This window comes from Scatophagus argus, chromosome 4, assembly GCF_020382885.2.
Source record: "Scatophagus argus isolate fScaArg1 chromosome 4, fScaArg1.pri, whole genome shotgun sequence".
Lineage (NCBI taxonomy): Eukaryota > Metazoa > Chordata > Actinopteri > Scatophagidae > Scatophagus > Scatophagus argus.
In genome coordinates, this window is record NC_058496.1 from 4,593,518 (window position 1) to 4,606,266 (window position 12,749).

General features: G+C 44.7%; 1 protein-coding gene across 18 annotated transcripts in view; it reads right to left on the reverse strand.

Moving 5' to 3' along the window:
• Nucleotides 1–12,749, reverse strand: part of mef2cb (myocyte enhancer factor 2cb) — an 80,172-nt gene that overhangs the window by 4,841 nt on the left and 62,582 nt on the right. For 3 of the 18 annotated variants that reach the window (XM_046386991.1, XM_046386995.1, XM_046386990.1), the window contains 5 exons: nt 9,494–9,637; nt 9,178–9,315; nt 6,432–6,621; nt 5,589–5,636; nt 415–587 (listed from right to left, as the gene is read on the reverse strand). In XM_046386991.1, coding sequence (XP_046242947.1) covers nt 415–587; nt 5,589–5,636; nt 6,432–6,621; nt 9,178–9,315; nt 9,494–9,637 — 693 coding nt within the window. The remainder of the gene's footprint in view (nt 1–414; nt 588–5,588; nt 5,637–6,431; nt 6,622–9,177; nt 9,316–9,493; nt 9,638–12,749) is intronic. The other 15 variants (XM_046387005.1, XM_046386998.1, XM_046387008.1 and 12 more) reach the window with 10 other exon arrangements.

The window sequence follows — 12,749 nt, forward strand, 5'->3', positions numbered from 1 at the left end:
GCTAAGAACTACTCTTACTGTTCTAACTTAACTTATTGGACAGACAGGAGAAAGAAATATCAGGGGCTGTAAGCGCCAACATACGCACACAGACACAGCACAGGAAATATATCTGACATATCCGACTTGGGCCAAAAGTTAATTTTAAAGAAGGCTGTTGATTTAAGAAGGCAACAACAAACAACAAACATTCAATGTACCTAAACTCAAGCTTATCAGAAACACAACCTCGTCAACCCAAGTCTGATATGAAGAGATGAAAGCCGCAGAGAGGACTTGAAAGGAAATAAACAATAGCTAACAAACCGGAAAGATGCACACCCCCGCCCCCCCCCATAGATAAAAAGATATCAGATGTGGGGGTGAGGAAGGGAAGAATAATGACATGAACAGAGGGACAGAAAGATTACTCACAATGGAGGGCATGTTGTTCTTGGCACCAGGGGGGATGAGCACACGCAAGTCGGGTTTGCGGTTGTTCATGCCTAAGTTCATGGGTGGGGGAGACTTAGCCTGCATGTTCTTGTTCATGCCACCTGGAGAGACCAGCAGACCTGGTGAGTTGCGGTGGTTCCCATATCCATTTCCTGAGAGAGCACACAAAGGTTGGCAGAAAGACAAGAGAAAAACATTAAATACGCTGGTATTCTTGAACGATATTTGAACCATAAACACAGCTAGGTATTATTAAACCTGTTTTAAAAGTTTAAAATCCTGCTGCCCATGATGGTGTAGCATAATGAAAACCTACAGGAATCCATTTTTAGCTTGTGCGCTTTCTCAGTGCTTCTGTCTCATCTCCACTTCCTGTGGTACAAATTTTATTAGCTCACCAGTCTGAATAGACTTGTAAATTGTGTTTCACGAAAAAGGTACACACCGGCAGAGGAGATAGTTAAACAGACATCCTGTTTTTGTCTTGGTGATCACCACTGTTTGCTTGGTAATCATACACTGAAGGCATCCACTTGAAAAGACCTCACCCTCCACCTCTGTCAGTGTCAGTTAAGGCTACATGTGCCCTGCAACAGCCAGCCAATCGTGTAAAAACATCTAATTACGGGTAGCAAGACCACAGAGGGATGGGGCCCATCATTTGGCCATCAGAACTAAACACATGTGTGATTCTTTGAGACAAAGACCCTGCCTTGGGGTTGCCACCAGATCTGCATTCCCCTAAATATGGACGGTTAAGTGCAGCACCCATTTCCTCCTAAAAAAAAAAACTGGGCGAAATCCCAGCAATATCATTAAAAAAACTGAGAGTGGAGTATTCTTGCAAGCAACATAGTCTTTGTTTCTAACCCAATCCCACAGGCTGTTTTTCCCCTTACTTGTCCTTCCTTCTTCCAAGGGGTAGAACACAGGGCACTGTGTGGACGTTCCCACTTGAAAGACAGGCAGGAATTATACGTTAGACATAAATGAATTTCCTAATCATATACTCCAGGGGAAAATGAGTCGCAGATGTCTTCCTGGGCAATTTCCCTCGCTGATTTTTGTTTAATTTGAGAGCGAGGTTTTTGTTGTTTGGAAATGAAAAGTCTCAAAAGCTCAATTTGAACAATCTGAAGAGTAAACGACCGCTAGCGGTGAGAGAAAATGAGGCCATCTGACAGAAAACGAGAAAAACAGTGTGTGTGTGTGTGTATGCGTGCGACTGCTGTTATGTGTATGTGTTTGTGCCTTTGCTGGCATGTGTGATGCGTGAGCTTGTGTAAGTTGATGTTAACAACATAGTCTCTGTATGCTATTGCATGTTTTGCCATGTACAATTTTGCATGTGCGCGTAAGCACAACTTTTCTGCCACACTGAGCGTACATAAGCGCAGTACAACTTGAGAGGAGCTGCGCGACTGCTTATACACGAGCCATGCATATGGATGCACGTGTGTGTTTTGTGTTGGACCCTCTTAGTTCCAGTGTCAGTCTCACATTAGCAAAGAGGCAGCTGCCTCTTCAGTTTTCCCGCTCTCCAATTCTCGTGGCTGCCCCTTTGTGAGATTGAGTGGGTGCATGTGGAGACAGATGAATGAGGCCTCACACACACATAAAACACACGCACACACCATGCATACACACACTTTGGTAAATAACCCAGCAGGAAGTACATCAGTGTTTCTGTATAGATGAATAAAAAGAGATGGAGCTATAGAGAGACATTAATACACACTTTGGTCAAGATGACACGGACTTCATCTTGGTGACAGTTAATCAGACATCTGTGTATTGCTACCCTGTGGAGATGGCTGCAGTCCAGTCAATTATCTGCTAGATGACTATGATTATGAGTGGCATAGGCCAGTCCTTGCACTTGAAAAGTAAAATCATTAGCTAATTAAGCTAATGAAGGAAGAACTGTGACTCAAATCTTCCTATTCTGCAGCTTGATCACCCTGATCTTGGGACAATTGCGTTCAATAGTGAGATACTGACTTGATTAAGACATCAGCTTAAGACTTCCACTCTCCTCCTCTAATGCAACTGTGCATGGTCGAGCAGCGGCGCAGGCTGCCGTCAACTGTTTAGAGGAAGTACCAAAATGGAACACAGCTTAGCCAGGAGTGTTTTTCTGCTGTATAGAACTCACACATTGAGAGCAACATCTGATCTGAGATTGAGATAAACAGCTTTTTGCTATTTCTGAGGTGTGCAGGGACAACTGAGGTCAAAGCCAAAGGACTGCGATCTGTCTCTATGGGTTCCATGGTCACAACTCGCAACTTAGCGCACTTCGAGATGCATGTGTCTGAGACTCCCACTCCATCCCCCCAAGAGAGTTTGTTCTTTCTCCTTCTCACACACACACACACACACACACATGCACGCACACACAAACACACATACCCAAAAGAGAGGTGTGGTTAAACTACATTTTACTGTTACTGAACAAATTTCTGATGTCCTGTTGTGGTCTAACAGGCGCGCTCCATTCTATTCCCCATACACACACTCTTCCGTTGCGGTTTGGCCAAATGTGCATTCAACCCTGAATTCTCCAACTGAACTAAGGTGTCACACTCACACTTACAACTTGTACAGTTGGTGTGAGGTTGAGACACACGCACTGTTTGATCTGCTGAACCTGGCTTGTCGTCAGTTCTTGCATGTTTGCTTTTAGTTTTTATTTCTGTGTGATTTTGACCACTAATGTCAGAAAGATGCACCTTGCATGTAACTTATTTAAGGGAGTAATTGGTGTGTGATCAAGGTGAGAGGTGACATGAGTTTCTCGTTAATTCCTCGCAGTGCTGTGGCCAGCAGAGTGCTGATTGGAGAACGGGTGACAGCTACATAATTGCACAAATGGAGGTGGGAGGCCTTCATCCTGAGCTTCCTTTATCAGCTCTCTTTCTCTCTTTCACTCATGTTCGATTTCTTTTCTCACTTCACACTCTCTCCCAGCCAGCATAAGAGTTGACAGACTGAACACATACTATATATAAATGAGCAAACATACACACGCATGTACACACTTCAGGTACACACAAAACGAGACATGGTGACTCAGTCTTTCAGTAACGTGCCCTGCATGCACTGGACCAGAACAACCTGGGGAGCCTGTGTCATTTAGACTTTACCCCCACGTCTGGGGTCTATGTGGCGTAGTTGCACAGAATAAACTACAACTAAAGTCCATGTTTCAGTCAGGTTTACAGATCAACTTCCAAGGATTTTGACCTCCACATGTGACTGAAACATACTGAATCTTCATGCTAATGTTTCAGCGAAAAGGTAATTTGTATTTTATACTAGGGAAGTGGAGTATACGATATGTTTGGAGTTAAACTAGCTGTTGCCAGGCAACTAAGAACAAAAATGACTTTGCCCTGTTCCTTTTTAGCAAAGGTGAGTGAATTATTATTGATATTTCATAATTATTAATAGTATACAAAAAAGTAACTTGCATCTGTCGACATTTTCACAAAAGAAAAGAAACAATACATAAGACTAAGACATGACAATTTGCACTAATTCAAAATTACCTGAATACTTCGGTGAAATATGGCAGGAAATCAATGGTGAAACCGACAATTGGACAACATGGCAGACTGTTACAGGATTAATCCACCTTGGGGGATCCAATGTTAATTTCAAGTGAATTGTCATTTGTATCTCTTTACAGACAGTGGAAACATGACATCTGTGGCACAAAAGAGGTGTTGTGGTTTAGTGCATGTCTAAACCACACACACATACACATACACACACACTCACACACACAGGACCCTCTGATGTCATTTAGACCATGCCATTTAAGACACTCACCCAAGGGAGAGACAGCTACTTGTACAATGAGCTTATCAAAACTTACGGTGAGGAGAAGAGGAATATTAAAATAGTCTTTGCGGTGCCACAGCGGCTGGGCCACCTCACACTGACTCACTTAGAGGAACATCATTAAAATGGCTGACCAAGTTCACAGAACACTTCCATCTGTGTTCCCCGACTATTTCATGTTGCACACATGCTTCCACCATATTCATCACCCCCCCCCCCATATGCTCTTTCTCTCTCACCCCTAGATGAGATTTAAGAGAGCTTTGAATGGAATCTTTTAGCTCCTCGTGACTCTCTCTCTCTCTCTCCACGTCGTGTTTTTTGCTGCTGCCGAGCGACACACCACTCTCACAGAGCGCCTCTGTTCCTTCATCGCGGTGACACAAAGGCTACATTTGAAGCATGCTCTGCAGCACGCCGTCGACGGAACACACACCACAACAAATGGTCCTGTTGTGTGTGTGATGAGTGACCAGACAGAGAAACCAGGCATTGACCCCTTGTGATGGAGCCCTAGGGGCCAGACAAGACTGCCCAGCTGTGCTCCACTTTCTCCCCCCCGCTCTCCATTTTTACACTCAGCACTGTATTTCCAGGCAGTAAAATGTAACCCTTTAAAAGGGAGTCTCTTTGCCATAAACTGGGCCTGACGTGTCCTCAGGGACAAACCCATTGACACACAGAAGCTAACACATAAGATTCCTTACACGTGTTCCTCAAACATGGGTTGCTCCACTCTCCACAGGTTCATTATGGCATGGTGAGCCACTCTAAACATTTAATTAATTTTGTTGCAGACATATGATAGCTATTACTGTGTAGTAAATTTGTGTGGCAAAACAAGTTGCTCTAAATGGGAGCTGTGGGTGGTGACATTTAGAATTTACATTCAAATCCAAGAGGCAGTAGAAAAAAAGAGGGGGCTCATCATGCAGAAAAACAGACACAACTCAAATGTACATTCAGAAGTCCAGCATCTCTTCTGACTGCCTGTCAGTCAATGTGCTGCTTCAGTTTATAGCGCAATTTTATTTCTGTTTCCCCCCCACTTGTTTTACCATTTTATTGCTGAATGCAGGCAGGATGTGTCACAGCCCAGCACTGGGCAAACATTCCCAGATGAACTCCATGACCACAAACATCAACACATCATGGACAAAATCTCCACTTGGGTTTGGGCTACTATTAGTCATGCATTTTATGGCCCAGAGTGGGTGAGTGGGTGCCATGTATGTGTGTGTGTGTGTGTGTGTGTGAGCATGTGTTAAATCAGACAACTGCGTGTGAAAAGAGAAGGCCATTCTTACCAGCACTGGTGCCTGCGCCAGTGGTGAGGTCAGCACCCATGAGGCCACCTGAAAGATGAAAGCGAGAGCAGAGCAGAAGAGAGAAACCCATTAGAGGATAGACACCCACATAACATCCACTACGCCTCCTGTCTCTTACCTTGCTGGCCTTTGAGAAGCTAATTCAATTTAATCACAATCCACTGTGTGTGTGTGTGTGTGTGTGTGTGTGTGTGTAAGCGTGTGTTCATGTGTCAGTACATCACATATGGACTGATACCACGAGTAATGCTCCTTTGCACTCAAACCTGGACACTCTGAGCGACTGGACGCTGCGAGTGGTTACATTAAGCCGCCGTCCAAGAAAAATGACACATTATTATTTTTAAGCCATGTGAGGTGGAAGAGTGGGAGGGTCCAGAACGTGTGCGGTTTGGTGTGGATGCTGCGAACGCCAAAACTCATATTTAGTTTGTGCTGGCGCTTCTAGTATCCAGTTGTAATGACAGGGTGAGGGTGTGGGCAGCAGCCTTCAGACCAGAGGGACAGAAAAAGGACTTTGGACAACAATAACAAACCAACAGGCCTGATTTGCTTATGTCACCAGTGACTCAACGCCAGTACACAGGGCCAGACATCCCATGTGTAGAATCTCACACTAAATCAATGAGACTGCGGACTGGGATTTAATGTGATATTAAATCATCAACTTACTTTGAACAAAATGCTGAACAGGCAATATATGAAAGAGGAGTAGGGAGTGTGAGTCTGTTGGTATGTCTGACAGGTGCGCACACAGTCAAGAAAATAGACAGATGGGATAACAGCATGTGTATGGGTGCGTGAGTGCACGTAAAGCCCTACCTGTATTACCTGCACTGGGGGGTCTGTGAGTAACTCCAGGAGACATGCTGTTTCTCTGTAGGCCATGGTGCGCCAGTGGCAACAGGTTGTGATTGCCTAGGGAACCTCCGGGATGACTGTAAATGAGATTGTTCTGGTTGCTAACGGGAATGGACACGGGCATGTCATAGTTGGATGGGGGCACGGCCTGCTGAGAAAGAGAGGGAAAAGGAGAGAGAGACATGGACACAGATTGGATTAGACTGCAGTGAGTGAACAGACTAAAACAAGGCCTTTGAGTGAAGAGATGGACTCCGAGAGAGGGAGAGATAAAGAGACATGGTGATTCAGAAACACTCCAGGAACACAAAGGAATTTAAAATCCTACAACAGTATTACTCTGAAGCACTCAAACAACAAGAGAAAAAAAAGACAGACAGCCAAGTTCAAAAGGACAAATGGACAGCCGTGCACAGATGAATGGTACAGAGAACGACTGCTTAGAACAAAGGCAAAACAAACCCAAAAAGTATGGTGATGGGGACCGCTGCACAGAACCGAAAGGGTAAGCGCCTAGAAAACTCCACTCAGAGTTACACAAATTGCTCCCAAGATGATATATGGTTTGGCAGCAGTTAGTCATTACAGCTTGATCCGGCATAGGTAGGTTTCTTTGGAGGATACTAGTATCTTCCTGCTACTGACATATTGTGACATTTGTCACTGTGAAGGCACGAAGTTGACCTGAAGAAATAATGTGATGTGGTCACTGCATTTATATATCCTGTGATGCATTCCTGGTTTATTACACATAAGAAATAAAAAGGCTTTGGTTTACTGGGAATAAAGCCAGTGGCATCCCACTGTTCTAAAAGAGCTAAAGATAATTCAGTCTGTCTTCACCTCACTAAAAAAAGGCTGCAGTGTTTCTTGCAAAAGTAGCTTCAAGACTGGAGAACTGAATGCAATTAGGAATAATTTATTATTCCATCACACAGAGTTAATACAAAGTGTTTTTAAGTGGGAGACTCAGATCAGTCAGCAGTCACATCAGGAACATGAGTAGAGGTAGCCTGTCAGCCCCAGGCGTCTAGTTTGTCATGTTTATTGTGTCACTTGGCAGAAGGGCTTAACCTTGGGAGTGCCCTGGAAGTGGTTGATCTTGCATGTTAGCTTTAGGAAGTAGAAAATAGGGCCCTAAATTACTGCCATGTGTCTCAGAACCACGGAGGGAGCGCATCAGTGGGATCATCAGCCTGGCTTACATAGAAGTGGGATATGCGCACTGCTTTGTCTTCTCCAATTTTCTCCCGTTTGCTAATGTACTTTTTGCAGGCCAAATATTATTTCAAACTACAAAGATGATTACTTTGAGCATTTTTCACTGTGGGCCTCTGCACTTTTTGATTTCACTGCAACTTAACACAGGAGTGGGCTAGCCAAAAGCTATGGATGCTTTCTTTTGAAAGCAGCAAAGAACTGTTTCTGGTTTTGTTTTTTGAGGACTTTCGGAAATTTCTTCCATCTCAGATTCCTCGTTGGAGTTTATACCTCTTGACTTCTCTGTGTGGTGAGGGAGAGTGGGGGAGCTGCGTCTGTGAACACATTTGCGTGTGCCCACACCCCATCGCTGGGTGTAAGGGCCCTGTGTGTAAGCTGTCCTTTAACCGGTGCCATCCTTCCTGTTTTCACTCATCTTCCTCCTCCGCCTCTCCCCGCAGTCCCCTCAACAGTCCCCTGCAATCCAGAGGCCCATTGCTTGGCAGCCACCCTGACCACACACTGAACTGCCACTTGTTGTGTGCAGAGTTCCCCCCCAACACCACCACCCCTGCTGTTTCACCCCCACCTCCACCCAGCTCCAATCCCAAACCCACTCCACCCCACCCCACCAGCTCACCAACCCCTGCCTTGCTTCTAACCACATCTCCCCCTGCTCCACACGTCTTAGACACTACTGTTCTTCTCTGAACTATCTACCATGGAATTATCTCTTTCTCTGTAAGGCTAGGCCCTAACTATTCCAATATGGTGTTTTCTGAATGAAGGGTGGGCTCAGTTTACATAGAGAGCTGCCTTTATTTTGTGGTTTCTGGCAGCTGGTTATAGATTAGTTTCTTCTGTGAAATAAAAAATATATGATGTAAATGTAGCAGTCAGAATGTCTTGACATATCGAGGTTCATTAACAAAGGTGCTTTCATAAACATGATGTTAGGCTACACAAGACTTTGCTTTCAATTATTTCAGCGAAGATGAGAGATAATTAAGTTTCGGGAGGTGCTGCGATGTGCTTAAGATTGCCTGAAAGTCTGCTGCTGTTTCATTGGCAGTGTCTGTCCTTGTTGTTGCGGGTGACTGAGCACTGTGTTTTGGTGCAGGAAAAGGAAAAGCACATGCAGACCGCACCTCCCCTGAGAGCCAGGCAAGGTATTATGGGTAATGGGTTCAAGGAGGGAACCCAGTAAGGTTAAAATTTGTCATGAGCGAAAGTCTGCAATTACTATAGCAAAGATGCCTGCTGGTTATGGTTACAGTTATGTCAAATTAGAGGACTATTCCTCAGCTGTAATCAAGCAAAATCAAAGAACTGTCATTTCTTTCACTGTAAGTATACAATGTAATCCCACTCTAATCTTACTCTCACTCTCACTTTGTGTATTTAGTCTGGTGGCAAACAACAGCGGTTAGCTGGGTTAGCTCAACAGTTACTGGCCAGTCAGCATTTTGTTAGCCTGCTGAGGGTGCAGTGTCAACCCAGTACTTACAGGAATCTTATGAGTTTTAATCATGTGATCAAACTCCTCATTAATCTGTTTGTACTTCTCCTCAGTGCGTGGGGTGAGGATGAGAGCGGACTCGAGCTCCGGGCTCTCGCCGCCTTTGTTCTCCTTCTTGCTCAATGCCTGCCAGGTCCCACAACCAGAGAGACGGACAGAGGGAGACACAGATGAAGGGATGGGTGGTGGGAACAGATGACGAAAACGAAGAGACGGACGAAGTGACAGAAAGCACAGGGGGGGAAAAAGAAAAAAAGGAAAGAAAGGTGAGAGCAAGGCTCGGGGTTCAACAAGAGGTACTTACACACAGTCTCTGTCTGCTGATCATCAGATCAATGTCCTCGTTTATTTTCCTGTACTTGTCCTCGGACTCGGGGCTGTGGCCGACCGAGTCGTCTGCGTCGGGGTCTGGGCTGTCACAGCCGTTTAGGCCCTTCTTTCTCAATGTCTGCAAACAGAGCAGTTGCACAACATAGTTGAAGGGCGTTTGGGGTAGGGAACAGTAAGCCAGGTGAACAGTTTGGGAGGGACGAATGGTGATGAACTGTGAGAAGGCCCCTTTTAGAATCGATCCTGACAAAAGACCAATTAGAGATAGTTTGGAAAACCATTTAGAGATATCTTTAGCAGAAGTATATCTCTAATACATCTCTTATTTCAAATTAAATAATTAAGTGGGTCTGAGATCGTTCTCAAAAGATGTTTAAGCTTTTCAAATGATTTTGGCAGGTTCCATTCTAACCTCCATCAACGTGGGGTGACACGAGGATACACTGACTGCTGTGTGAACAAATAAACATGCAGCTAAACATTCAAGATGGCACAAAGGATTTCGTTGCATCCAATAACGAGACATAACAAATGATCAAATTCTTGACCAAAATGACAAATCACGGGACCGTAAAACCTCATAATTACACAGGAAAGGGAAAGTCATAAAAGTGAAACACAATTTTATAACCATAATCATCAGTGGTTTGTGAAATAAAATTAAAACACTGCAAAGGTGCTTGAGTTCACGACTGTGGTATGTGTGCTACCGAATGTGGCAGTTTCTGTTTTGGCCACCTGATGGCCACCTGCCCCCATTAGAGTGGCCAGAAAACAGTAGGCAGAAAAGCACACTCTCCACTCGCTCACCACTCCCTCTGGAAGAGAGTGGAAGAGACGCACAGACAAAGAGAGAGAGAGAGAGAGCTGCCTCTGTCCTTTTTTAGATACTGTTGACAACTATAACAACATGGATAAGTTTCAGAGCACATTACTGTGTGTGATAGCACGAAGGGTATGTTTGCTTGAGCAAGCAGGCATGTACCAATAGGTGCTGTGTTCATTTGCCTTGTAAAGTGAGAGACAAAGACAGAGCAGAAGAGGAGAAAAGTACAGTAGCTGACAGTTAGAGATCTCATCAAAGGCACCCCCCCTCCTCCTCCTCTTCCTCTCCACCCTCCTTTCACTCTCTCTCTCACCACACACACTCCCAACTCCCCTTTCCCTCTCTCCTCATGGCTTTAATAAAGGGAGATTAGTCTACAGGAGGAATATCACGGGCCTGCTCCTGTCTATGCAGTCGTCGCTTCACACTGCGCTCTCCTACTTTCATCTGAAGCTCCATATCAGACAGACGTAATTAAATTTACTTTAGCACACCCTGTATTTGATGCTGATCAAGTGTGTGAGTGTGTGTCTCTCTCTGTATGTTGTAGTGCGTGTCTACTGGTGTGAGTGTGTGTGTGGGAGGGGAAAGAGGAGAATGAGTCTGTGTTTGTGTGTGCATGTGTGGGTGTGCGAGAGTGGGTGTTAGCGTCAAGAAAAAAGAAAGAGAGGCTGAGCAGGAGAAAGGAGGAAGATAGATGCTAAGATAAGTTAATCTCAGTGAACTTCTCCTTCTCATTTGTTTGTCTCTGTCAGTACTCACTCACAGAAGAGATACGAGTGCTAGCTACTCCATCACAACCAGCAGCAGAAGTGACAGGGAGCGATCTGGCTGCTTAGAAAACAAATAACAATCTAGTCATCTCTCATGTCAGCACAACAAAGGCCTGTTTTGAGTGTGGTTTTAGTGAACTTAGAGGGCTTCTTTTGTGTGTGTGATAACTGTTTGATTCCTGAGGCGTCTCGTGGTGAAGCAGCTACTGTAAGCGTGTCAACATTTGCTGGCTCTCCTCTTCTCTCTCTGAATCCTCACTTGGCCCCCAGAGTGGAAATCTGGAATTCTGAATTTGAAAGCGTCTCTCACATCTTTGACAGTCTTCAGGAAATCACACCACACAAATCAACCAAGGCGGTGCAGGAGATCTGACTTCTAACAGACCTACAGTGAATCAGGCACTCTTGCTCTATCTGAGGTGGATGAGTCAAAAGAACAAAGGGGTTGCAGAGGTTTAGCATGCTGTCTTTTTTGGCAAAGGCGTGAGATCTAAAACTTTTGCTATTTCTTTTGTGTAGTTTCATTCTGGCCTTGGCTATGCATCATATCGAACTGACAAGAGCTGAACCGCTGGCCTTTTTTCTTACACATGAGAATGCATGCAAGTAAAAAAAAAAAAAAAAAACCAACAACTTTTCTTCCTACTTGAACAGATTTCCACCACCTACTGCCACCAGCACAGAGTGCATGAAAGATTCACTTCCATTCTGGGAAGAGAAGCAGTGGGGCATAGGGTGGAGAGAAGCGAGAGGGCTGGGGTAAAGATGACATCCATATGGGGCAACTGAGCTGGTGGCCTGGCAGGGGGTTGGGCAGCTCTTGCTTTGGGTGTTGATGGGGTGCAGCCGGGGCGCGAATGTTATATGACTACGAAGCATGTGGCCCAGGCTTAGCTTTCCAGCAGGGCTCAGCACATTGAAGGTGTGGTAAAAGGACGGTATGCGGCTCATCTCAGTTATGTCCACCTGTTTAAAGAGATCACACCTGTTGCCAAAGGGCGTCACACAGCTCAGCAACCAATCGGATTCACTGGAGTGCTCATATAGCCATAGAAGGGCCTCTCACTCTTGCGCTCTCCATCTCTCCACTCTGCCGCCCTGTTCTTGTCATCCTATATATTTTCCCCATCTGCCGTTGCTTTATCTGTGCCCCGAATTTGTTATGTATTTTATGACCGTGCTCCATAGAGGCATGGACGGCTGCTCCAAACAACGCTCCGAGTCTGTTTTTCAGTGACATCATCACTATATAAGACACATCAAAGACACATATTGTAGTGGCACTCCGTTTCGTGCGAGTCCTCTTGTACCACTTTTGCTGCCAGTCTAACAACCAGTAATTGAAAAACGCGAGTGAAACCGAATCTTCTTTTTGAAGGTTTACTTAAAAACACAAAAAATACACAAACATTAGACTCGATATAGCTCGGTCAAAAAACTGTGTTGCTTCCGACGTCTCTAGCTGCAATCTGACCTTACGTGCAAGCAGTGTCAAATGACGTAATATTGTCGGAAGCCGAAAATACATAAAAGTTCAAACGTTACTAAATTATGCATCTTAAAAAACACAATAATTATGAATTCTTATGAAATTACCTTAACTATATTTTAACCTTTTTAACTAACTTGTT